The sequence below is a fragment of the Aspergillus welwitschiae genome (assembly GCF_003344945.1).
Source record: "Aspergillus welwitschiae strain CBS 139.54b unplaced genomic scaffold BDQ94scaffold_20, whole genome shotgun sequence".
NCBI classification, from domain to species: Eukaryota; Fungi; Ascomycota; class Eurotiomycetes; order Eurotiales; family Aspergillaceae; genus Aspergillus; species Aspergillus welwitschiae.
The window spans coordinates 633365-656727 of NW_020798714.1; the positions used below are offsets into that span (position 1 = coordinate 633365).

At 50.2% G+C, this 23363-nt stretch overlaps 5 protein-coding genes across 5 annotated transcripts; 4 read left to right on the forward strand and 1 right to left on the reverse strand.

Moving 5' to 3' along the window:
* Positions 1–1964: 1964 nt before the first annotated feature.
* BDQ94DRAFT_51693 (KH domain protein) lies at positions 1965–5726 on the forward strand. The gene is made up of 7 exons (XM_026775956.1): positions 1965–2818; positions 2887–3168; positions 3220–3681; positions 3733–4057; positions 4104–4468; positions 4516–4713; positions 4761–5726. The coding sequence occupies exons 1-7, from the start codon at positions 2291–2293 to the stop codon at positions 5619–5621; spliced, it is 3021 nt and encodes a 1006-aa protein (XP_026625306.1). The 5' UTR covers positions 1965–2290; the 3' UTR covers positions 5622–5726.
* A 6906-nt stretch (positions 5727–12632) lies between these two features.
* BDQ94DRAFT_51751 (uncharacterized protein) lies at positions 12633–13908 on the forward strand. Its single transcript, XM_026775957.1, has one exon. It carries the CDS (start codon positions 12863–12865, stop codon positions 13802–13804), a length of 942 nt encoding a protein of 313 aa, XP_026625307.1. The 5' UTR covers positions 12633–12862; the 3' UTR covers positions 13805–13908.
* On the forward strand, positions 13617–14844 carry BDQ94DRAFT_145804 (uncharacterized protein). Its single transcript, XM_026766709.1, has one exon. The coding sequence runs from the start codon at positions 14013–14015 to the stop codon at positions 14283–14285; it is 273 nt and encodes a 90-aa protein (XP_026625308.1). The 5' UTR covers positions 13617–14012; the 3' UTR covers positions 14286–14844.
* Positions 14845–17097: 2253 nt separating this feature from the next.
* Positions 17098–19815, forward strand: BDQ94DRAFT_145806 (putative MFS phosphate transporter). The gene is made up of 4 exons (XM_026766710.1): positions 17098–17690; positions 17755–17922; positions 17980–18122; positions 18181–19815. Exons 1-4 carry the CDS (start codon positions 17374–17376, stop codon positions 19548–19550), a joined length of 1998 nt encoding a protein of 665 aa, XP_026625309.1. The 5' UTR covers positions 17098–17373; the 3' UTR covers positions 19551–19815.
* A 1725-nt stretch (positions 19816–21540) lies between these two features.
* BDQ94DRAFT_160242 (putative DNA repair protein rad9) lies at positions 21541–23190 on the reverse strand (the record flags this gene model as incomplete). The annotated part of the gene is made up of 7 exons (XM_026769190.1): positions 21541–21567; positions 21615–21716; positions 21772–22340; positions 22396–22611; positions 22670–22805; positions 22856–23014; positions 23077–23190. The coding sequence occupies 7 exons, from the start codon at positions 23188–23190 to the stop codon at positions 21541–21543; spliced, it is 1323 nt and encodes a 440-aa protein (XP_026625310.1).
* Between the last annotated feature and the right edge of the window lie 173 nt (positions 23191–23363).

The window sequence follows — 23363 nt, forward strand, 5'->3', positions numbered from 1 at the left end:
AAATGGGGAGACGAAGGGAGCCCAGCCGGGCCACCCCCCCTCCTTCCTTCCTCCCTCGATTCCCAGGCTTCTTCCTCCCGAGTCCCCCGAAGAAAGTGATGATGTACCTTACCTGGTGAAACAATACCCTTTCAAGATAGCAACAACCAATGATGACGAGTGGATGGCGGGCTGGCGCTGCCCCGGTACCTACAGGTGTCGAGCTGTGGATGGCAAACAGCTTGCTTTCCTGGAGCTTCCGAGCTGGAGTGAGTGTGTATGTGTGTCCGACACAAACCGGGGATCAATGATTGATTGATTGATTGATTGATTGATTGCAGATGCAGATGTAGATGCAGATGCAAATGCAGTTTTTGCATTGATGTGTGTAATGTGTAGCTATCTCCTTGGAGGCTATTCAGCCTGAGGCATGAGTACCTGGTAGCGTAATAGGAATACAGCGTAATGCCGGGCAACCACGTGATTTACGGGACCGGGATTTCTCGCTTGCAGACCCGAAACGGGCAAGCCGGGTGGAGCCGTGCAGGGACGACTAGGATGAACGCAATCGAGGATGTGAAGTGGAATATCTTCCCACCCCCCCCTTCTTCTCGTAGGGGCTGTGTATGGTCTCTAGGATAATTCAAGAGAGGTAATTAATGGAAGAATAACGTTGTAAAGTTTTATATTAGTTTTATAAAGTATTTGACTCGAGGTCAAAAGAGAGAGAGAGAGTTAGTTTTCTGGGGCCAGAAATTGAGTTTACTTTTTCTCCCATGGTGATGACGAGAAATGGACGACAGGTCCAGTAGTCAAAGAGAGTTTCCCGTGTGGAATTCCAAGGCCAGTCAGTTCACCCTCAGATACTAGTCTAGTCTACAAAAAGTATGTTGGCGGGTGGATGATGAAAGGAGTCATTCTTTTCTGGAAATGTTGATTGGAGGGGACCCTAAGGAGGTCGAGATTCAGGCGATAAACGATACTAGTCAACTAGTAAACTAGCGTCAGCTGGGAAAATCAAAAGAATAGCAAGTGATCAGAGCGAGGGGAGAGGGCAGCAGCAGTAGCAGCAGTAGCAGCAGGAATGGCCACACCAGGTTTCGAGTGGTACTTTGGCTCCAGGCGATGCAAACATTGGGCCTAGACACTGGGCTGAGTACCCGCCCTTCCCGCCTGAGGACTCGAAGGGAGAGACTGACTGACTGACTGACTGACTGACCATCATGGGGATGGATGCAATTGAGAATAAATAAAACCCAGAAGATAGAGGAATTTAGAATCTATATTAGATATTAGGACAGTAATCAACTGTATCTCTATAGATGTGGAGATTTGAAAAGAATTCAAGTGTAACTTGACTCGCCCCCATGGTATGTCAGTATAAGCTGGGTAGCTCCTCGAGGTCGAGTCGAGTCCCTTTGGAATCGGTGCCTGGGAAAAAAGAGAAAGAAAGAAGGTGTGAAGAAAAGGGAAATTCCCACTCTCTCACTCTCACTGACTTTGACTGATGTTGCTCTTCTGCTCTCTCCGCCCCTCCAAAAAGCCATCCACACCAACTTTCCAGCAACGCAGCCAAAGCAGCTGAAAAGAGGCGCTGACTGGCTCTGCTGCTTGCCTGAATTCGGCCAGAGGAATTCCATCCATTCCCTTTCCATCATCTCTTGCTCTTCCTTCCTTTCTCTCTCGCTCTCTTCTCCTCTTTCTTCCCCCCCTCAAAATCCAGTCTAAAGCTTTTGCTGCTGGTGCTGCCAACAGACCCCCAACGCCGTTTTGTTGATCCATCATCCCATTCTCGTTTTCCCTTCCTCTCTTCCTCTTCCCTTTTCTGCTTTGGATTTATTTCCTTCTTCCCTATTTTTTTCTTTTTCCTTTTTCCTTCCTTAGTCCTGCTTTTTTTTCCCACTTCCGCGCCCTTCCCCTCCCTCCGTCTTCATTTCTTCCAATCCTCTTTCTTCTTCATCTGTGCACCTCCCCCTCCTTCTTGCTTGATACCCGTTTTGGTTGTAGACCTGATTGTGATTCATCCTTTTTCCCTCCCATTCCGATTCCACCCCGTCCGTGGCCAGTCACCCTCCTCCACAAACAACCATCTTCCTGCCATCTGCGCGCCCACTTCCTGTCGGGAACGGCGACTGCAGCTCTCGACTGTCACCTTTCGTCTCTCCAATCCCGTCCGTCTTCTCTCATCCTCCGCTTCTTCTCTTCCCCCCCTCCTCGCCCATTCGTTCGCCATTCCCTCCCCTCCGGCCCTCCACAACCTTCTCTCCCCTCGACTTTGTTCAAGGGGCTAGAGACTTGACCTCCCCTTGTCATGCACAAGATTTCCAATTTTACGGGCCAGGCCCGTCATGGCTGGGAGCGAATGACGCCCACCTTTGGCATGTCTCGACCGCATACCGACATGACTTCTCACTCTCTCCGTCGACCGCATGGCGCGCCGCCCATGACTCCTCCGACCGGCATCGACCCGACCGTCAATCTCTCGTTCAACGTGCCCTTCTCCTCGACTCTTGCCGGTCCCGACGTCGACGATGTCCTGCATGCGAGCCCTGGCGCCCTTCAACGTTGGACCTTCCCCGAGGGCACTCCCGAAGGCACCCCCGTCCACCAGCTTCCGGTTCACGCGAGCAATGTCGACGCCCTGCGGAGATTGTGTCGACAAATCACCGAAAGCAGTAACGGGAGGGTCGAGGCGGCTGTGACCTCCTCGGAGCCCAAGACTGTTCCTTCGCTACAACGGCGCCCCCAGGGTTTGGCGACCAATGTCTGCATCACGGGTGATGGAGAGACGGTGCGGAAGATGCGAGCGAGGGTGTTGAACGAGACCCCGATCTTGTTGGTATGTTGAAATATTTTCACGTTATGGTACTTGGATCCCGTTATATCCGCTAACGGGTCATGTTGTAGCGATGTGCGACCGTGGATGTGGACATGCACCTGATCCTGGACGGAACCACCAAGAATATCCGAGCGAGCGTCTTGGAGCATCTGGATACGCTGGCGGCCTATACGGGCACGGATATCTTCCTCCTGAGCCCCAAAATCCGCGATACGGATAGTGCGGTGGTGTCTTCTTATGGTTACGCTTCAGATAATGGGCTGGATCAACGCTTCCGGGTGTCCATCTACGGCGATATGGAGAGCGCTGAGCATGCCAAGACCAGGGTCTTGATTATGATCGATCAGATTGTGGGTTCTTTCTTCCGACCGATCAACGTCCTGGAAACTAACTGCTACTAGCTTAAACGTCACGTGGATGCCGTGAAGCTGGAGCTGACCATGCACACCTTGGTCTGCGGCCGTACCCGCAAGAACATCAAGCTGATTGAGGCGGCCACTGGCACGGCCATTTACTTCCCGCCGCCATTTCCCCGCATTTTCGGCTACACGCCGCCGGGTGCTCACCGTCGCAGCGAGAACGAGGTCTACATTACCGGTGATACGCAGGAGCAGATTGCACGTGCGAAGCAAAAGCTTCAGGAACTGGTGATGGGCGTGAAGATCTATGTCAAGGATGTCATTGTCAACTCGAACAAGATCGACAACATTCTGCTCGACCGTCTGGACAAGGTCCGGAAGGTGATGGAGATGAACGGCTCCTACGTCCTCTTCCCTCAGCTGGGTACGCAGCGCGGTCTGGTTCGCATCCAGGGCACCGAAGTGTTGCACGTCGAGCGCACCGTGCGGGAGATCATGGCTTTGGTAGGGTTACTCTACGCGTAGACTGCTTTGTGTCTGGACTAACGTTTGCAGGCTGGTCAATTTTACAGCGCATCGTGGTGGATCATTATGCCCGACCCGTCGCAAGGGGGTTTCCGGGCGCCGTCTCCCGCAGACGTCCGCACCATGCTCTCCGACATTTGCAGCAACTCGGGCGCTGAAGTCAGCTTTGACAACCTGACCTTCACCATCAACGGCTCGGATGACGCGGTCAAGGCAGCAATGATGGTGATCAACCAGATCCCTTTTGTGCAGCGCAGCCAATACCAGATGCGCGTGAAGATCGAACTCGCCAACGAGCACAAGGAATTCGTCAGCGGCAAGAAGAACGGAAAGATCAACAAGATCATGGGCCAGAGTGAGTTTGCCGTATTCGCCACATGATCCGATATTAACGTATATAGGCAACGTGCAAATCATCTTCGATGGTTTCAACGAGTACAACTTCTACATTGACGTGTGTGGAAACCAGTACGAGTCCACCAAGAATGGCTTGGATCTTGTTGAACAGGAAATGCCGGCGTCGATCTCATTCCACGTGCCAGACCAGTACCACAAGCGCATCATCGGCATTGGCGGCCAGCACATCCAGCGCATCATGAAGAAATACTCGGTGTTTGTCAAGTTCTCCAACGCCATGGACCGTGGTGGCATGGGCAAGGAGGAAGATGACATCAAGGTTGACAATGTCATTTGCCGGACCCCTGCCCGTAACGCCCAGAGTCTGGACTTGGTCAAGCAGGAGATTATGGACATGGTCGAGAAAGTCGTAAGTCCGGCCATTTTCCGTTTTGAGTGTCGTTGCTAATTGGACAGGATGCCGAGTATGTCTCCGAACGTGTCGTCATCAACCGGCTGTATCACCGTGAACTACTTGCGCGCATGTCCGAAATCGATGAGCTCGAGAAGAAGTGGAACTGCAAGATCGAGTTCCCTAGCACCGAACTTGCCAGTGACGTCGTGACTATTTCCGGACCCGAGTACCAGGTCCCACAGGCCGTTGACGCCTTACTGGTAAGTAGACCGCCCAGTATGGATATCATCAGTTCTAACGTTAGCAGGGAATGGTTCCGGAGAGCCACGAGCTACTCTTCCAGAGCTCCGCCGAGCTGCGCGAGTATTTCAAGTCGACCGAGTTCCACGACGACGTGTGTGCCAAGCTCAAGGACCAATACGAGGTCGATACCACCGTTGATACTAGTTCGGACCCTCCGGCCTCGGCTTCGGAGAGTGGCTCTTCTTCGCCCGTCTTCGGGCCGGAAGACCGGGTTGTGCTCGGATATACTCGCAACAATGCCGGCGGACTCAAGGATGCCATCGACTTCCTGATCTCCCGATTGGTCGCTCACGGCCTTGACGCAACTACGGTCAAGGGAGCTATTCCCCGTCCCAAGTCGGACTCTTTTGAAGAGTCTCTCCCCTTCTTTGACTCCAAGTTGCTGCAGCATGCGCCTGCTCCCATTGTCACCGACTCCCCCACTCGACCCAGTTTCTCGGATGAGACCAGCGAGCGCGGGTCCATCTTCGAGAGACTGCGGAAGCCTGGCAGCATCTCTTCCTTTTCTTCGTTCATTGGCCGCAAGAATCACTCGGCCTCTCCCGGATCGTTCTTTAAGCATGCCTCCAGTAACGCCTCGAAGGCGTCACTGGTCTCCATGGAGTCTCGAGACAGTGGCTACCGCAACCCATGGAATGATTCTGGCGTGAACCTTGCCGAGGACGACGTGCCTGTCCTCGGAAGTTCTCACAGCCACAGCAGCAGCAATGGCTGGCCCGCGCGCTTTGACACCAAATTTCCATTCGGTACCGCGCCAGGGGACATGACCCCCAAGCATGACCCGCGCGCTTCTTTTGACAGTGGTCGTCCTAGTACTTCCAATTCTACTTCTGGATACCCGGCCCCAATCGGGCCACCGCGTTAAAATCAATGTCAATTTGCAGCAGTATACCCCAAGAGACTTCTGTTTTTTCTTTTCTTCTTTTAGTTTCTGTTTTTCGTTTTGATTTGTTGTCAGCGATTCGTGTTTCGGATTTATTTTGATACCACAGAGTGCAAGCCAAATAAGACGTCAGGAAGTGAAAGAAAAGATGCAAAAAAAGCACTAGAGGGAAGAAGAATACGAGAAAGGCATTAGCATTGCATAATCCTTTCCTTCCCTGTCATATTCTCCCCTCTACACCTGGATTCTATTCTTGCGAGATGTTCGTCATTGATCTCCTTATTGTGCTTGGTCGTTTTCAGCCGGGGTGTGTAGGTGCCAAATGTGTGTGCCCTTGGGAAGGTTTTATATGAGATACCAAACCGTGGAAGATGGGAAATTTTGCGTTCATACATTCCAGATATGATACCAAGTGAAACGATGGTGTACGAAGGTGTTTTTCTTGCTACAGATGTCGGTTTTGAAGTGATCATTGCAATCGCATATTTGCCTTTTGCCTGGGATGGATTCTTCCCAAACCAACTCATTTAGTCCTTTGCCCTGTTTTGTTTTGGTTGTTTTTGCCTTTATCATATACCTCTATGCGTACGATATCCAAGATCTATAGCGCGTAGTCATGAATGGGGTTGAATGTCTCGTTGCAACTTGTCCTGCCTTCGATGAACATGACGTAGATACGAACTATTACTGTCAGTACAATTGGAACCTGCGTGCATTGGATTCAATATAGTGGTGGCAGATACCAGCCAAGACCTACATACTCTTCCAACCACGTCTCTACAGATTAAATAAGGAGCCCTACGTGTCCTCGCTCTCTCGAATGCCCCAAAATACTTCAAGTCTATATCATATAATCATTTTCCAACATCCTTTTCACTCAAATCCATTCAACCAAATCTTCTTCCTTCACCATACCCATTCCATTAGTTAAAGCCACTCACTCACCATTATTACCTGAGATGACATCCTCCTTTAGTATAAAAACTTCCTCCCTGCCGGCCTCCATCTTCTCAATTTGTCTCTTCTATTGATATCTCTCTATCTCAACATCTAAAGGGATGAAGAACAATCCCTTCAAATATACAAATGGAACCCTTCAATACTTAGTACATTAGTACACAGTCTAGTCTACATGTTAGAATGACACTACCAACCCAAGAAAAATATAACATTTGATACTACTCCAAGTATACTACCAATCAGGCATCTTCTGGATTCCAGTCTGAGGGTTACATTGAGCTAGCTCACCGTTAATAAACGCACATGCAGAGCGAGAATGAGCCGTTGTCACACACGTCTGTTGCGAACGTACAACAGACTAGCATGGTGAAGATAAGATCCGATTTCTCAGGACCATGGTGCTGAAACTGCAGCATTTTCTGGGAATGGCCTCTAGACGGATAGCTTTATGCCTGAAGTTCGTACGGAGGTTATCATGCGAGATGGAGGGAAAAGAGGGGCAGGGGGGTGCTGGCTGGCGTTCGATTCGTTTCAGGCTATTGATATGGACTCTTCCGTCGTTCACTTTATTGTCCGTCGCGCATATATCTACTTCCCCAAGCTTGGATATACGCATACGCATATCTACTCGAGGATGGCAGGAAGAGACAAGAAAGAGAGCCGACTATACTCTTTAATATTGTGTTCCGACAAAAAAATACCCTAAACGAAATTCGCAGGGACTAGATATGGACCATTGCTCTCCCCCAGACGTAGCTGGGTGGGCTGAGTACGTGTCTAAAGGATTGGACAGTACACGGATGGTCTCTCTAATGGAGTAATTTCACACTCGTTTAGCATATTAGAAAGGAGGCAAGGGGCGTGGGTTGGAACGGACCGACTGTATCTTTGACAAGTCTCGTCCGAGATCTTTTCCTAGATAATGGATCAACTTTGAAGATGAGATCAATTCCTTTGGAGTTATATATCTACACTGACTTATCTCTACCAAAGGGACGGAATAACAGCATACGTCCTACCATTCCAGCTTCTACATGAGCACATGGTTCTAAAAGCGGTAGTACCTTCCATATAGGACCAAATGAAGAGCTGGAGTATATAGTCGGGGCAGGAACAGAACCCTTGAGATGAGTGATGGGTCGGTACAGACCGCTACTCCCGCTGTCCAGCACCACAGATTATAATCACCTTCAAGTCAGCCGGTAGCGGGGTAGGATTGTTGGTAAGTGGTTACAATATTGGTGGAGTGGAGTGGGCTTGAATCTTCACATGTGCTGCGCAAGTGCCCATCTTATGCGGCGTTCTAAAGGACTCAATCCCGGAACTACAGGGAATTGGACGAGCTGGCTCGAGGTACAGAAGGTCTGGATTCAATCAGGGAGGAGGACTTGCTCCCGAGTCTGGCCAGTAGACTCTGTTGTTCCAGTGATCCGCGTGTCTAGTTCTCAAATGTGCGACTGAGTGCACATTACACCATACTTCAATACCATCGAACACAGTCGTTACATACAAACATGTCTCCCAACATGAGTGATGCGAATACTGGAGGGATAAATAATCATCATAAGCTCGGCTGCTTTCCTAAGTTAGTGATGGATACGGTCTGCCCGATGTGCGTCTGCAGAATTATAACGATTATATACTCAGAAGAAGTGGCCAAAGCATGTTCGTATTGTGGAGTTACTGTAACTAGGGATGAGAAGAACTGCTCTTTCTCTGGGAAGATGTCTCGCAATGCAGTACATGCAGTATTGCCTCCTCCTTAGTGATGGAGTTCTTACCGTTCTGCAGTCTGTTGTCATTTTATACAACCATACAGTTCTATTGAGGCCTAGATGTCTTATGGGACCGAGGCAAGTACCTATTCGTCGTGCACTCGAAATGCACGTCCGAAAGCCTTAATGGTAACGACAGGATCCGGAATAGTATGTCGCTCTAGTCTATGCGCAGCGCTACTTTATCTGCTGTTGAGGAGTACATCCCCATGAAGGACGGCGTGGTTCATTATAGAAACAGCTATTTCTTATTCCAACCCGGCTGGATGCCATTTTTCTCACCACTTTAGCAGTTAAGAAGCGGCTCGATTTCCGGCAGCATAGCCACAAATCTTCGGCCTCATCACAGGGGTCGTACAAGTCAGTATGTTCAGTTTGAGAAGAACTTAAAGTTTAAGTTTGAATAGATCTACGACAAGATCAAGTGCCTCCTTCAGGGCCGCACGAATTATTCTTTTTGGCATAAAGATGCCAATTTAGCGATACATGAAAGATGGGGGTGTGTGGCGGAATTTTGGCAGCGAGTGGACGTACAAATACCTAGACATGGGATTCATTGTCTGTCTTTTGTTCGTTTCCTTTGTGCTCGAAAACTTCACGATGCCAAGTCGAAACACGAGAGTCAAGCAGGAAATCCCTGCTGACATCCGCTGCCTGTTGTGTATACATTGTCTCCGCCATATCAACAAAATATACAAGCCGGAGGAAGGCGTCGACTATGACATCCGTTGTTCTATGGACGGGCGTTTTTCGGTACTGTGTCGCTTTGATCATGAGGACAAAAAGACTTGTGATCCCGTACGTTTCGCTCAGTTCTTAAAATCAGTTGGACTGAGATAATAAAGACAGCTTGAAGGGCAAGGATGATTTCACTACGGAAGGACTTGTTGGGACACGAATGTCGGGGTGCTTATCCAAATTTAATTTGAATTCTCCAGCTTCGAACGAGGTTGTATTTGGCATAAACCCGGAGCTTTTCGCATGGTTCTCGATGTATGGTGTTAATGAAGTCCAGCCCGGAGGGAACGAAGAAGAGATGGAGGCTATGATCTAGGATGAACAGGGGACTATGCTATAGGGCGGTGGGTGGTAGGTGGTTGTCAGTGATACGATGATAAACCTTGAATTAGGGAAAATATGCCCTTAATGGCATTAGACTATTATATAGCGAATTCTCTATCGATGATGAATGTGAAACTTGGATGTAGTCAACTCTACTTTCATGGCCTACTGTAGGGATCATTTCCGATAGAAGACCGACTGTCCACTATTTCTACGCCGTCTTGTCGATCAGCTGCATTAGATCTCGTTATATTTGTCAATCGTTCCCTTATGAAACTCTGTGACTGAAATTCACTTGCATATCAACTGATTCGACTAATCCCTTAATCAAGTACTAGAGTAACATGTTATCTTTGCTTATATCCATCACTAATTTCCAGTGATATCACTGAGTTTCCTCACGACTCCTACGCTCTTCTTCCTCCATCTCTTTTGCATTTGCGCTCCTCTTCGGCACGTCTTTCCTGCCACTAAACCATTCTCTTTTAGCAAACGCAGATGAGGTTCGCAGACTTTTGTAGTACCCCACCTTGGCGTGTTTGTTCGACTTCTCTATCACAAACAACACAGTTCGATTGCGGGGGATGTTCCAAGGCACGTCTTCTCCTCGGTCCAGATCCGCCAGAGCTTCCCAATAGCATGTCCTTGCCAAAATTTCAGTGAGCGGATCCGGACCATCCCCGGGATGATGCCAATTGCTGCAAGCTCCTCATCCGTACAGTCCACCTGGAGTTCTTCGTTGTCTAACCAATTTTGTTGGACTCGTAGGCGAGTGACATTTTCAGGGCTCACATCCAGCAGAGTCTCGATGGGAGATCCTATCTACCCTCGACTGCTGGTTAATCCGGATAAAAACCTAGTCGCAGTTATCGGTCAAAATGCCATAGACCGACCCGTACGGCATCTTTGTCTCAGAATGAATAATCTGTGCTGCACTGTAGCATGCACTTCATCTTGTTGTAGATCCATTCAAACTTTAAGTTTTTCTCAAACTGAATATGTACCCAATTATACGACCCCTGCGATGTTGTCGAAGATTTGTGGCTACACTGCCTAACTCCAGCCGCTTCCTAGCTGCTAAAGTGGTGAGAAAGATGGCATCCAGCCGGATTCGAATTAGGGCTTCATTTTCGTCGGATCTGCCAACGGCGAGACTGTAGTCGGACAGAATTTGTCCTTGTCGTTCATTGTTTTGTTAGCTATTGCTACCGTTTGGATCGACATAGGTCACCAACCACATCCGGAAGGCATCTTGGTCCATCTCTTCCCCGGGTCAAACGTCCTCAGGGCATACTTCCGGACTCGTTATATATTCCGTACTCCGTCTCCGGTCGAAAGACACGGGATAGTACTGGAAAACCAAAGTACTGAAACTTGCTGGAAGTAGAAGCATCCATTTTCATACATATAGTATGTGAGTCGACCAACATGCCTTACCGGGATGAGTACCAGAGGGATTCCCATTAGGGTTTCGTTATCGTCCAAGTATCACGCCTTTCGGCTATTCAGCGTAGAATTTAGTCGACGAATATGTAGCCTATGCGTCCATCCATGCTGTATCTGCGCGGGTAGTAACTTCTGATTTCGATTGGAGGGCGCAGTGTACCCATTCGCCTGTACGGCGGGCATTATTGGCAATCATCAGACAAATACAATTTAGTGGTTACCGGCAGAATGGAGCTGTACGTATCGCAACCGATGACTATAGGATCGTCGCCCAGGCTCTGGACGGTTTTCGGATCGTCTTTTCACTCCAGTGGAATAGTACTAATACGGGCTCCCATCAAGGTTATCTCATCCTCTGCTATTAAACGTATAGCTGTAAGGAGTGTGACTAGTCGTAAGAACACCCCATGCTGAGTCTCGGATAGAGCAAATGATGCTTGATATTGAGCAAGACATCAATCCGATGGATAGCGTTGTCTCTTCAGCAGATGCGTTTTGGCGTGGTTTGACCACTTCTCGGCCCTTTTTCCATGGTCGGACCTTTTGTAATGCCCATGATTTATTCCCTTGCATCTTTTATAGAAAGGACCCGGTTCCACACCATTATCGCTCTCACTCCAAGTAAGATGGTTATATGTAAGATGGTGAGAGCTATGGCTTGTTCGATCTGTCTGTTTGGATTCAAAGCCAGATTGAAGGGGGAAGAGGCTCTCAGTATGTTCTGAGTAGGAATATCTCTAAGATTGTACTTCGATGATAGGTAGGGTTTGAGCATTCCACTTCCTTGGGGCTTTTTTCTTTCGGTACTCAGTGTCCAGTGTCCGAAAACCACTCAGGGCTTTTGTGCGTCTATCGTGGGTTTTGGTTGCTAGGATCTTTTTTGTCGGTGCTCATATCTTCTATATTCTTATATTATGATATATGGTTTATGGTAGTATTGGTGGAATACCCCTTTAGATAGGATAATGATTCTGATAATATAGAAGATATAGTATGAAAGCCAGGACTGATGCTGTTGAAGAAGGGATAATAGAGAAGGAAGGAGGTCTGGTCTACGGGGCGAGATGGAGTTTATATAGTCAGGTCCAGAACTACCTAGGTGAATCAGGAGATTCAATAAGATGGAGTAGGTGAAGTGGTATCTTGCTTGGAAAATGGTGTAGATTGAAGGAGCAGGTGAGTATTCAATGGGTGTAGTGACAGAGGTAGTTCGGTTCGATTTGGAGTGATTGCTAGTAGGGCATTGCGGGAGGTTATCCGGATATTGCATCGTAGTATCTGATAATCTATCTTATCCCATCAGCTACTTGTTACACAAAGTCTTTAATTTGAATGCGTTAAAACTCTATCATACTATCACGAGTTGATCTGTTATTACTATATGACCCAACTTTAATGATCCTTCCTATCCGCATAGAAATATATAGGTACTACCACTGTTCTCGTCCTCCAATATCCTGCTGCCAAATAAACATCAACAATATCAACTCCACGACCCCTAGCCTCGCCAATTACTAACATGCAATCTCTACTCTCCCCACTGTAATCCACCTATCTCCGTGTTCTGAAGCCATAATCCGACGGACGTGCCCGGAGTTAACGCCTATACCCGAAATAGGTGGGTCTTCACCACCAACTTGGCTGCTCAAGTAGTATGTAGTTTCGGGAGATCAAGTCATGTTAGACCCTTGATTGCCGATGTAGGTGAAAAATTGGGAGATAGACAACTTTTTGTAGTATGCATACCTGTCCTATATTAGAAAAGATCTGACCGACCTGATCAGGTCCCGCGGGACCCTGACCATGTGGCGTGCATGGTACTGAGTATATTAGAGTAAAGCTTTCCGTGGACCTGAAGTGAGGTTGTGATGGGTTTCATCATTGTGCTGTTTCGTTCAACTTATCCCTGAGCCTGTGTGTATTTCGTCGATATTCTTGCATTCAACATACGCCATCTCCAAGCCACTGGTATATCCTACAATGCAGTCATTCACACTCCCCCTCCCGAACAATGCTACGGTGGCCGGCATACACTCGATTCCAGACCCGAACACATCTCTCCGCCATCGTCCACTGATTGTTGCCTTGCACGGTGGGACTTACGACTGCCATTATTTTGATGGCACGCCAGACTGTTCCGCCTCCAGAGCAAGTATTGCTTTCGGCGTCCCGTTCGTGTCTATTGACCGACCTTGCGTTGGTGGAACCAGCTCATTTCTACCCGTCCCGGAGGGATCGAACTTCAATCAAGAGACTGGGCGCTGGTTGCATAGCTATATCCTCCCAGCCTTATGGTCCAAGTTCGGCGGCGGTTGCAATTGCATTGTCCTCCTGTGCCATAGTCTTGGTGTCATGGGAGGCACCGTCGCTGCGGCGATGCACGCACAGGATGAGAAGCCGCGATATCCACTCGGAGGGCTAATCGCAAGCGGAATGGGTGACAAGTTGGCGCCATCGGCAAATAGCTCTCCTCCACCCGTGTATGAGAAGGTCAGCTCGGATTACGTTTCGATGCCTGCGGATGTCAAGGATAGAATAATGTTCAAGCCAGGAACCTGTAGTTCAGAAGTTCTGGCTCACAGTGACCGCCTGAATGCAGCAATGCCCCTTGTGGAGTTACAACAGTTTCCAACTATTTGGCTTCCTACATGGCGAGAATATTGGGCGAAGCATGTCGTAGCACCCGTTATGTTCGCACTCGTGGAGGACGATGTCTTTTTCGAGGCATCTGAGGAGGAAACCAGAAGCTGCACGGCAGCATTCGCAAACAGCGTCCGGGTTGATGGCAGTCTGGTCAAAGGCGCACCTCATTGCATTGAACTGAGCTATTGGTCGCAGGGGTGGTACGCGCGTTGTTTCGGATTTGCGTTGGAATGCTCCGCCAGTTTATTCGCTGTTTGTGAAGTTACACAAGAAGCCTAGAAAATAAGCAGAAGCAGAATGATCCATATCGCACTGGAGTTCAAGCACAACCACAATCCCCAGTAATCGCTAGAAATCGCTGGTAATCGCTGTTTGGACAGTAAATGTGCAGCCGGCAGGAAAAATTGTACTCTGCGTGAGCGCATTGCCCTGACTCAGGCATTCACAAATCCCGCAAAAGCCGCAATAAAAGACAGGTGAATCTGACATGAGTCGGATGATCGGACACAGCGGCAAGAGCCGTCCATGCAAGGGACACTTCTGCTCTGTTCTTGTTGGTGCTTGTCAACGTAACGTAAGAGAAATTATACCTCCATTCAGAAGCGGCTGCTTCGTTACCTTGCAATTAACAAGGCACTTGATCGGGCCAAGACAAACATTTAGAGTCAGGTGGTTGACTGCGGCGTGGGATGCCGGTGATATGAGACCCGAAAACACCGTGTACGGAGCTGAAATGCCCAATAGGGTTACCTTGCATTAGGCGAGGGGCCCCTGGTCAATGTAGGTTGCTTTGCAGTGCCCGACACCGGTTTTAGTGCAGAATAAGTGCGCAGTAGTAGACGCAGCATTGGCATATTTACCTGCATCGATGGTCCCACTATGCACCCGCGGTTCTCGGAAGGCATAAGAACATCCGTCGAGCGAGCCAGAAGGCTAGAAGGGATTCAATCAATATGCAGGCTGACCACCATGAGTGTCATGCCCGGTATCGTCAGACAGGATAGGCCAGGGTGCCTTCAGCAACTGCTTCATGCTACCTACCTACTCGATGCCTCAGTACTGAAATCCAGCGCAGGGGTCAACTCATGATACGCCATGAACTACTCCTTCGAGCCTTCGTGTTTTAAGTTGGATCCGCCAAAGTAGGCTAACAGCTGCGTCATTTGGCCTGCATCTGGAATCCATTGACCGCTTGACAGAAGGGGCACCGTCTGACCACCATTCTACGCATTCTCGTCAAGAAAGCCTCGCAACGGTACACCGGGTCGACGAACCGGATGAGGCCCTGAATGCTGACCTGGATGCCTTGGCGCACCACGGTGGCCAACCGTGGCTCCTAGCTTGCCTCACCAACGCTAAATGATGAAGGATCACGGCAATCGATCAACATGAGCGCCACCAACGGACCCTGCAGTAGCTAGAGGTAATCCAAACGAGCAGAGATTGCAGGATCAATAGCAATAGGGGCAGCTTTTGATTTGGATCAGCAAAACTATCTCGCAAGGCTCCGGATATGATGCAGTAATGTAGTGCCGAGACAAGGGTAATAGTAGGAGGACTGTGGTATAGGAGAACGTTGCTGCCATCAAGAAGACTTCAAGCAAGCACGGGCTTGATGCTCGAATGTCATTGGCTCCCCTGAACACAGAGAAGCGTCCCGAGTAGGAAAGTCCGGGGCCGAGTGACAAAACACCTTGACTCGGCGGTGTCTACTAGTATCGTTGCCTGGGAGCGACACACGAGCTGGCATCGGATATGTCCGCCTGGAAGCACAGCAGATGAAAGGAGGTGATCTGACCAACAGTCAGCCATAGCATTCCGTCAGTGTCCGAGAAGCGAAAAATTGACCCACGTTACTCGTGGTCGACATCCAGCCACGTACCAGAGATCATTCCCGCAAGGGATAGATACGGCATATTCAGCGACCATGTGGGATACCATCCGACACGTCCGTCCGTCACTGATATGCCTGGACCATATGGAGCCACTGTTCGGTATACAGTGGGAGTAGAAAGATTGGTGACGAGAATGGGTCCCAGAATAGGCGTTGATTAGAGTTTCAAAGAGATGTGGTTGCCATCAAGCAGCAGGACGGTGTCCCGCAACGTGATCGCTAGACGCACTCCCACTGGCTGATGGTTGTGTCTAAGCGCCAAGATCCCCCTCGGTTTTAAGCAACTAAACTTAGGAGATCGACTAGTAGGCTAGGTATCGACATGCATCCTCCATGTCTCTGCCGCACCAACATCCAGCATGGGTACGTAGGTCGTATCTAGATCAGCCATGACAGATGACTGACCATCCGTCTGTCAGAGTTACGTAGTGAGGCTGTGTGTCGACTGGCGCATTCATTTCCCCCTTGATGTGCCTTTTCGAAAAGGCGTGGAACAAGATTTGCGACACTATGGAATTTTGACTCGAGAGATCTGTCAGCATCAAGATTATGCAAGGGAGTAGCTGACAAGTCAACGAACTCAGTAGTGAGTAGTGAGTACGTAGTATGGGGAGAAAGCGGCCAAATGGGACGTGCGTGGTAGTTGGTGGTCGTGTGAGGTTCTCAACCGTCAATGATAGGAACCCCTCCTTCTCCATGGCAGCCAAAAAAAGTGTCTCCCCCCCCACACCTCATGATCGTGTAGCAATTAGCAAAGCGGTTACTCCGCAGGACTACCCGTGTGTAGCGTTGAGACATGATTGACTTGATTGACTTGTTGGCTTTGAAATGCAATGCTCACCTGGCCTCCTTCCCTTCTGGGTAGCCAGCCAGCGTGGAGAGAAAAGACCTGCTTATGCCCGCTTATGCTGGTCGCTGCCACCCCAGCAGCCGAATGCAGACCAGCTGTCATCTGATTGGTGCGGGTGGAGAAGAGGGTCTTTGATTCTAGAAGGCGGTATCAGACGATCCGGCGGGATTCGAGGGGATTCTGCCACCACGTGCGCCGTTGATTGGCCGGCGGCACAAGTTCGCGTCCGGAGGATCCCCGCCGACTTAATCATCGCACTAAAACTAAAGTAATCTATTCTACTTTAGTTCCGCCGCCACTCGACCCGATGTGGGCTGCATTAAAAAAGTGCTGTATCCATTGGAGTCATTAACTAAGGTCAATTAGGCAAGAAACCACGAGATCCATCTCCAGCTACCTGCAAGTAAGGGGAGAATGATTGCCCAGGTTGTGGTCGTATGTTCAGACCCTGGAAAAAAAAAAAGAAGCTCACCTCTTGCGTTCTGCAGTGCAACCATCTCCCCGGTGTGCTGTTGTGTTGTGCTGTCGTGATATGAACTGAATCCCCGGCAACACACAGAGTCAAAAGATAAAAAGGAAAAAAAAAATATATGCTTTTCGAGGCTCGTGGGAAGTTTCACCCGCTTCTAGGGTTGCTTGGCTCTGCACCAGAAGGTGGTTCTGGGCAAGATGGGGCAGACTTGCCCTGCCATTCACCACTGACACGGCAGCCTCGACTTCGGAGTCCCAGTGGAACCCGCCACACTACGTTGGATCTTCTCCGCTACCCAGTCCTGCTTTTGGCTTATCACGTTCCACCATTCGGACATGTGCCTGGAGCACGCTGGTGGGCTGGTTCTGGTCCACGCCTGCCCAGAGATTTTCCTTTTGCCGTCACCCTCCGAATATAAGTTTCGACGGCTGGCCGTTGTCCGACTTGGCCCGCATCGTGTGTGACGCCTTCATCACGGTCAATCTGAGCTTGCTCTCACTTCCTCCTCTTCTCCTCTCTTAGGAGATCTCACTCTCACGGACGTTGCAAGCTCTCTCGCGTCCACCCCCTCTCCGCCGTCAATTCTCCGGACTGTCGGACCACTTCTCGACTGGTCCTTCGACGACGCCACCATGACGGACTTCGGCCTACGCGCTCCCCATGGGCCCGATATGTCGGGAACCCATAATCCTCTCGAGGATATGGATATTCACGAGAAGGGTGCCTTTGACGCCCTCATTCGCCCCGACGATAGCTATACCCCCGATGGCACGTATTGGGCCGACTTGCCGCTTCTGAAGCGGGTCAAGTTCGTCGGTTCCTACGACGCGGCAGAAGCCAAGCGGGAACTCAGTTCGATCTGGCAGATGACAAAGGAAGATCCTCTATCGCCCATCTCGTATTATTTCCGGAATATGGTTCTTCCTGGTGCTGGTCTGGGTCTCGAGGGGTTCGTATTCATCCATATCAACGGTTTCTGGAGGCGCGTTATACTCACATTTTTCCCTCTCTAGTTACGTTTTGTTCTCCATCGGAAACATCAAGCCATTGTTCGAGGCCTCCTTCAAGTCCTGCTGGGATGACCATACGATTTGCAACAAACAATGGATCAACGCTGTCGATTATCTCGAGATTGTCGGTATCATTTTCGGTCAGATCTTGGTCGGAATTGTTGGTGACTGGTAAGTTTTCGATTCCTGGCAAATACATCGCGGCAATTATGGCTAACCTGATAATAGGCTCGGTCGTCGCTGGGGTCTTATCCAGGATGCTGCTATCATGTTGCTGGGTTTGGTGATGCTTACCGCTGCTTGGGGTGTCACTGAGAACGGCTGGGTTATTTGCTACGCTTGGTCATTGTTCGTCTACGGTATTGGTGTTGGTAAGTACTCAATGAGACGAGAAGTCTGTCGTGCTTCTCACTAACAATATGATTCTAGGTGGTGAATATCCCATGACTGCCACTAGCGGTATGGAAAATGCTGTCGGCTCCGGAAAAGTCTCGACCAAGGAGGACCGCCTTCACCGTGGTCGTAAGGTCACCAGTGCTTTCTTGATGCAGGGTTGGGGTCAATTCTTCAACCAGGCCATCCTGATTATTCTGCTGCTTATTTTCCACCACGGTAGTGGTAACCCGCCTTACTCTTCGGTGGCTACCCAGTGGACCTACCGCATTTCGTTCGCCATTCCCGCCGTCGGCACCTTGTGGCTTGTGTACTACCGTGCTTACCACATGAAGGCCGCCAGCAAGCAGCTTGCGGCGGCTAAGAAGAAGGCCTCTGTTACTGGATACGATGTCAACTCCTTGAAGCTGACCTTCCGTTATTTCGGTTTCCGCATTATCGCTACCGCGGGTGGCTGGTTCGCCAACGACGTCTTCTTTTACGGAAACAAGCTTTTCAGTTCCGAGTTCATCAAGGTGCTTAGCCCTGGAAGCACGTCTATCATGCCAACATGGCTCTGGAGTTTGTGCAACATCGGAGTCTCATTGGCTGGTTACTACTGTGCGTCATTCTTTGTCGACAACAAGCTTTACGGTCGTAAGTGGATGCAGATGATCGGTTTCCTCATGTGCTTCATCCTCTTCGTCGTCCCTGCTTTCCACTACGAGTACTACACTCGGCCTGAGAACATCCACGCTTTCCAGGCGATGTACTTCTTGAGTTCTTTCTTCAACCAGTTCGGACCCAACTCTGTCACTTTCCTGGTGGCTGCCGAGGTGTTCCCGACTCCCATTCGTGCGACTGCTCACGGTCTCTCTGCTGCTTGCGGTAAGAGCGGTGCGCTTCTGGCATCCGTCTTGTACAACTACATCGACACTCAAACCAAGTTCTACGTTGTCCCTTGGTTCGGTCTTGGTGGCATGGTCTTGACTCTGTTGTTCCTGCCCGATACCACTGGTCTTGATTTGAAGGAGCAGGAGCGTCGCTGGCAGTACATCCGCGACGGCCGCGAGCAAGATTACCATGGCCCTGCTATCCACGCCAAGCACCTTTCCCTCTGGGAGCGAGTGACCGGCGTCGGAAAGAACTACGACGCCGAACTCGACTACAAGCAGAAGGTCGAGGAGTACCGTGCCGAGTGGGAGGCTGCTATGACCGCCAAGATCTCCGAGAACGAGAAGGGCGAGGACTTCGTGCAGGACACGGATGACTCCCTCCTTGAGGGCCATGTCCATGCCTACTTCCACCGCACCAGTCCCATGTTCCGCCCGATGGAGCAGACTGCCACTAAGACGGATAATTTCGCGCTGCCTCCTGCGGCGCAAGATTCGTCTACGGAATCATATTACGAAAAGTCCGAACTATAAACTGGCGTTCTTCTTTTCTTTCATTTTGGGTGTTCATTTTTGGAAAGCGAGCATGTGTGATTGATTGGATGTGGCACGTCAGATTTTGGATGATGATGACACGCATTCCATTTTTGCATTCTTAGTACATTGTTTTTCCCTTGTCAGCTGTCGAGCGAGAGATGTCTTCATTCCTTTCGTCTTGCACTCAATACCCAGGTACATACATGGTACTCGTTAGTATATAGACCTTGATTAATATCATATACCCATGAAGTGATGGTTCGCATCATTGATCTTTCCCCACATACAACATTGCTCTATATATTCATCCATCCCGAACAAACACCGTCCACGGATCAACGTGTAGTGACATCCGACATGTAACCTACCTACATCACGATCGTGACACCTACCAAGATTTACTGCCATGCGTCCGACCCCGGACCAGCGCAACGCAACGCAACGCAACGCGCCCCGCCCCGCATGCAAGCATTCTGCCGGCCGGACATCCCACCAACCCTCCTGCATGTGGTCGAAAAAGGCAGGCGATAAGAAAAGCGGTGTCATAACTTGACTCCTTCTCCCCTCACATCAACACACCTTAGATACTTCTCCATACACTGTTCATATTATATTATTCTATTACTATACATCTCTTTGTCTTTACTTCAATTTTCCTCCAACTTTCTAGAATCAACTATCCTCGAACCACACACCAATCCATCCACCCAACCCAGACAGAGACAGACACACCCCACCACCACCACCAAGAAGAAAAGAAACCCCATGCCCCTCTACGCCTTCGGCTCCAACGGCTCAGGCCAACTCGGCCTCGCACACACAGAAGACGTCTCCGTCCCGACAGAATGTCTCTTCGACGATGACCAACACCCCTTCACCGCTTCCTCATCCTCACCCTCCTCACCATCTTCGTCAAACACAGCAACGATATCCCGCATCGCAGCCGGCGGGAACCACACCCTGATACTACTCTCCGATGGGAGGGTATATGCGGCCGGGTGGAATGAGGATGGGCGGTGCGGATTACCCACGGGAAATGGGGAGGGGGATAAGGAGGTGGTGAGGTTTCGGAGGGTGGTTGTTAATGGGTCATATGGAGAGGGTGGTGATGGTGTCGGGGAAGAAGAGACGTTTACGAATGTGTCAGCTACATGGGAAGCGACGTTCCTGGTGGCTGGGAGGAAAGTGTATGTTTTGGGGACTGGGGGGAGGGGGGAGTTGGGGCTTGGGGAGGGGAAATCCTGTCTTGAAGGTGCTGGGTGCATTGAGTTTGAGGAGGAGGTTATCAGTATAGCGAGCGGGATGGGGCATACGGTTGTTGTGCTTGCAGGGGGGCAGGTATATGGATGGGGAGGGGGGAGGAAAGGCCAGTTAGGGGCAAAAGGGAAAGAGTCTAAGATTGTGTGGGAACCTGTTAGGATTGATGATGATGATGAGGAGATAGGGTTCCGGGCTACAGGGGCTGCGTGTGGAAGGGAGTTTACGGTTGTGGTTGGGGATAGAGAGAAAGGGGAGTTTGTTGTGCTAGGGTCGCCGGGGGATAGGTGGGGGGTTATGTCTGGGGTGGAGGAGCCGGTGGGCTGTTTTCAGGGGATACAGACTAGTTGGCATGGGGTTTATGTACATTGTTCTGATGGGAGGGTTGTGAGTTGGGGGAGGAATGATCGCGGGCAATTGCCGCCGGGGGATATGGGGGTGGTGAAGGAGTTGGCTGTGGGGAGTGAGCATGTGCTTGCTCTTGTTGATGTGAGGACGGTTGTGGCTTGTGGTTGGGGGGAGCATGGTAATTGTGGTCCTGTTACGGATGCGCAGGGGAATGTGAAGGGGGTGTGCAGCGCTGTTCCTTTGCCGGATGGGGTTGGGGAGGTTGTTGGGCTGGGCGCGGGTTGTGCGACGAGTTGGGTGATTACTCGGGATTGAGGTCGGAGGTAGTCATGCTGAGGGGAGGTTCTCGATGGTCTGCTGTGTACAGGTGTAGGGTGGCTGTTCAGTCGAAGAGACCGAGGCCGTGCAGCTACGGGTTGTCAGCACGATCAATAGATGCGAACGCGCTCGACTTACCTGTGACATGCGCTGAGTGGGCGGAATGCCCATCTCCTCTTCCTCGTGACTTGCCTGTGCCATTCGGGGTTCGATATCTCGTAACCCAGGGCCTGTGCTTGTCTGTTGGGGGGCTTGTCAGTAATAGGCTTGCAGCAGAAGGCGGATTAAGCCATACCTGCTCTCCAGTGGCATCCCAGCCGAGCTCGTCCTCGACTGGACCTTCATCCTCATCATTTGGCACGTCCCATTGCCTGTCGTCATCCGCTGGAACGAACAGACTGTCGAACTCCATCGATGGCGGAGGTTGTTGGGTCTCGGTGTTGGATTGTGAAGCCCGAGTAGAAGTCCCAGTGAGTGGCCGGATCGACCGACTGCGGGGAGGAGGCATTTGTGCGGTCTCTGGAGCCGTGTTCCTTTGGCTTATCTGCACGGGTGCTGGAGTTTGCCGTGCGGATAACTGAGGTGCTGCTCGAGAGGAGCCTGGGACGTCCTCCCCGGGCGACTCTCCTCTAGTCATCAGCGTAAATTCGGTTTTAACGCCCTCAGATTCGTAGGCGAATTGCAGGGGACGAGATGGACGGGTGAATCGGGCGGTGATCTTCGCATTTGCTGTCTCAGCATGTGCTATTGCCGCCTTGAAGTCTTTCATGTGGATGGCAACGTGAAGATGGTCTTCTGCTAAATAGTAATCGAAGTCCCTTTTCTCAATAGCTACGGACGTGTGCACCGGCTGGCGAAGGATTTCTGTGACAGACGGTGAGTAGGCTGGTACACTCATGGAACAGTCCGGTAGCATTACCTTTTCCGTCTGAACTTTTCGTGGTAAAGCTGGTAAAGACAGCCTTGCCTTGCTCGGAGTAGATATCCAGATGCTCTGCTGAGGGGCCGAAATGATCCGTTATCTCCTTCAAGTACTTGGGTTCAATACTCCATTCGTTTGTCGCTTTGGATCTGTCGAATATGGCATGTTGCACATGGACAGGTTCATACGTAAGCTTGTAGAGCTTGATGACGCCTAAGGATTGTGAGCTGGAGCCGCAGATAAGCCCGAACTCAGGATATCGAATGCTTACCAAGCCCACATATTAATCTGATGACGAGTCTGCATTCGGTTTCATCAAGGTCTTCCTGGAGCTCAACCTCGCACCGTTCGACAGAAGTGTCCTTGTCACGTCCACTCGTCTTCCCTTTAAAGGCCGATAGGAGGGCCTGTGGTATGTCAGCCCAAATACGGGACTACTTAGTACGTAGGTTCCGACCTTGATTAGCACCTGACAGCTGAATTTGTCTGGATGAGCAGTCCTAGACGAGCTGCCATTCCTGACCCTACCGAAAGAGTAGGACTCGAAAAAGCCATCCGCTTCGAAGACAAACGCAGAGTAGGCCGTCTTGGTCGAGTTGAGCACGCTTAAGCGAAGCTTCGGTAATCAATTAGCCCAGTTCGGCCTGTATTTCTTCTTCAATCAGGCCATCAACTTGCCAGGTCAATCTCAGCTTCTATTGCCACGCTATCGTCGAACTTAGCTAGACACATCAGAGCATCATGTAGTTGGTATATCGCCTTCGGGGCGAGCGAGAACGATAGAGTTGTCATATTCGTTTAGGATAAGAACGGCATATCCAGCTGTAAGCAACTCCCTAGTACCTCATAACAATAGAAGGTTTTAGATGCAGTGATTCCCTTCTAGAATCCCGATATAGCTCCTCCTAAATTATATTAGGATCCTGTCACTCCGTCACGGCAGATCGCAAACACGACGCGAGCTT

Excerpts from the sequence above, each read along its gene's own strand:
- BDQ94DRAFT_145804 (XM_026766709.1), top strand. The coding sequence starts at position 14,013 with ATGAGTCGGATGATCGGACACAGCGGCAAGAGCCGTCCATGCAAGGGA.
- BDQ94DRAFT_51693 (XM_026775956.1), top strand. The coding sequence starts at position 2,291 with ATGCACAAGATTTCCAATTTTACGGGCCAGGCCCGTCATGGCTGGGAG. Across the intron at positions 2,819-2,886 it reads ACGAGACCCCGATCTTGTTG|CGATGTGCGACCGTGGATGT; the intron begins GTATGTTGAAAT and ends GTCATGTTGTAG. Across the intron at positions 3,682-3,732 it reads TGCGGGAGATCATGGCTTTG|GCTGGTCAATTTTACAGCGC; the intron begins GTAGGGTTACTC and ends TAACGTTTGCAG.
- BDQ94DRAFT_51751 (XM_026775957.1), top strand. The coding sequence starts at position 12,863 with ATGCAGTCATTCACACTCCCCCTCCCGAACAATGCTACGGTGGCCGGC.
- BDQ94DRAFT_145806 (XM_026766710.1), top strand. The coding sequence starts at position 17,374 with ATGACGGACTTCGGCCTACGCGCTCCCCATGGGCCCGATATGTCGGGA. Across the intron at positions 17,691-17,754 it reads GCTGGTCTGGGTCTCGAGGG|TTACGTTTTGTTCTCCATCG; the intron begins GTTCGTATTCAT and ends TTCCCTCTCTAG. Across the intron at positions 18,123-18,180 it reads CGTCTACGGTATTGGTGTTG|GTGGTGAATATCCCATGACT; the intron begins GTAAGTACTCAA and ends ATATGATTCTAG.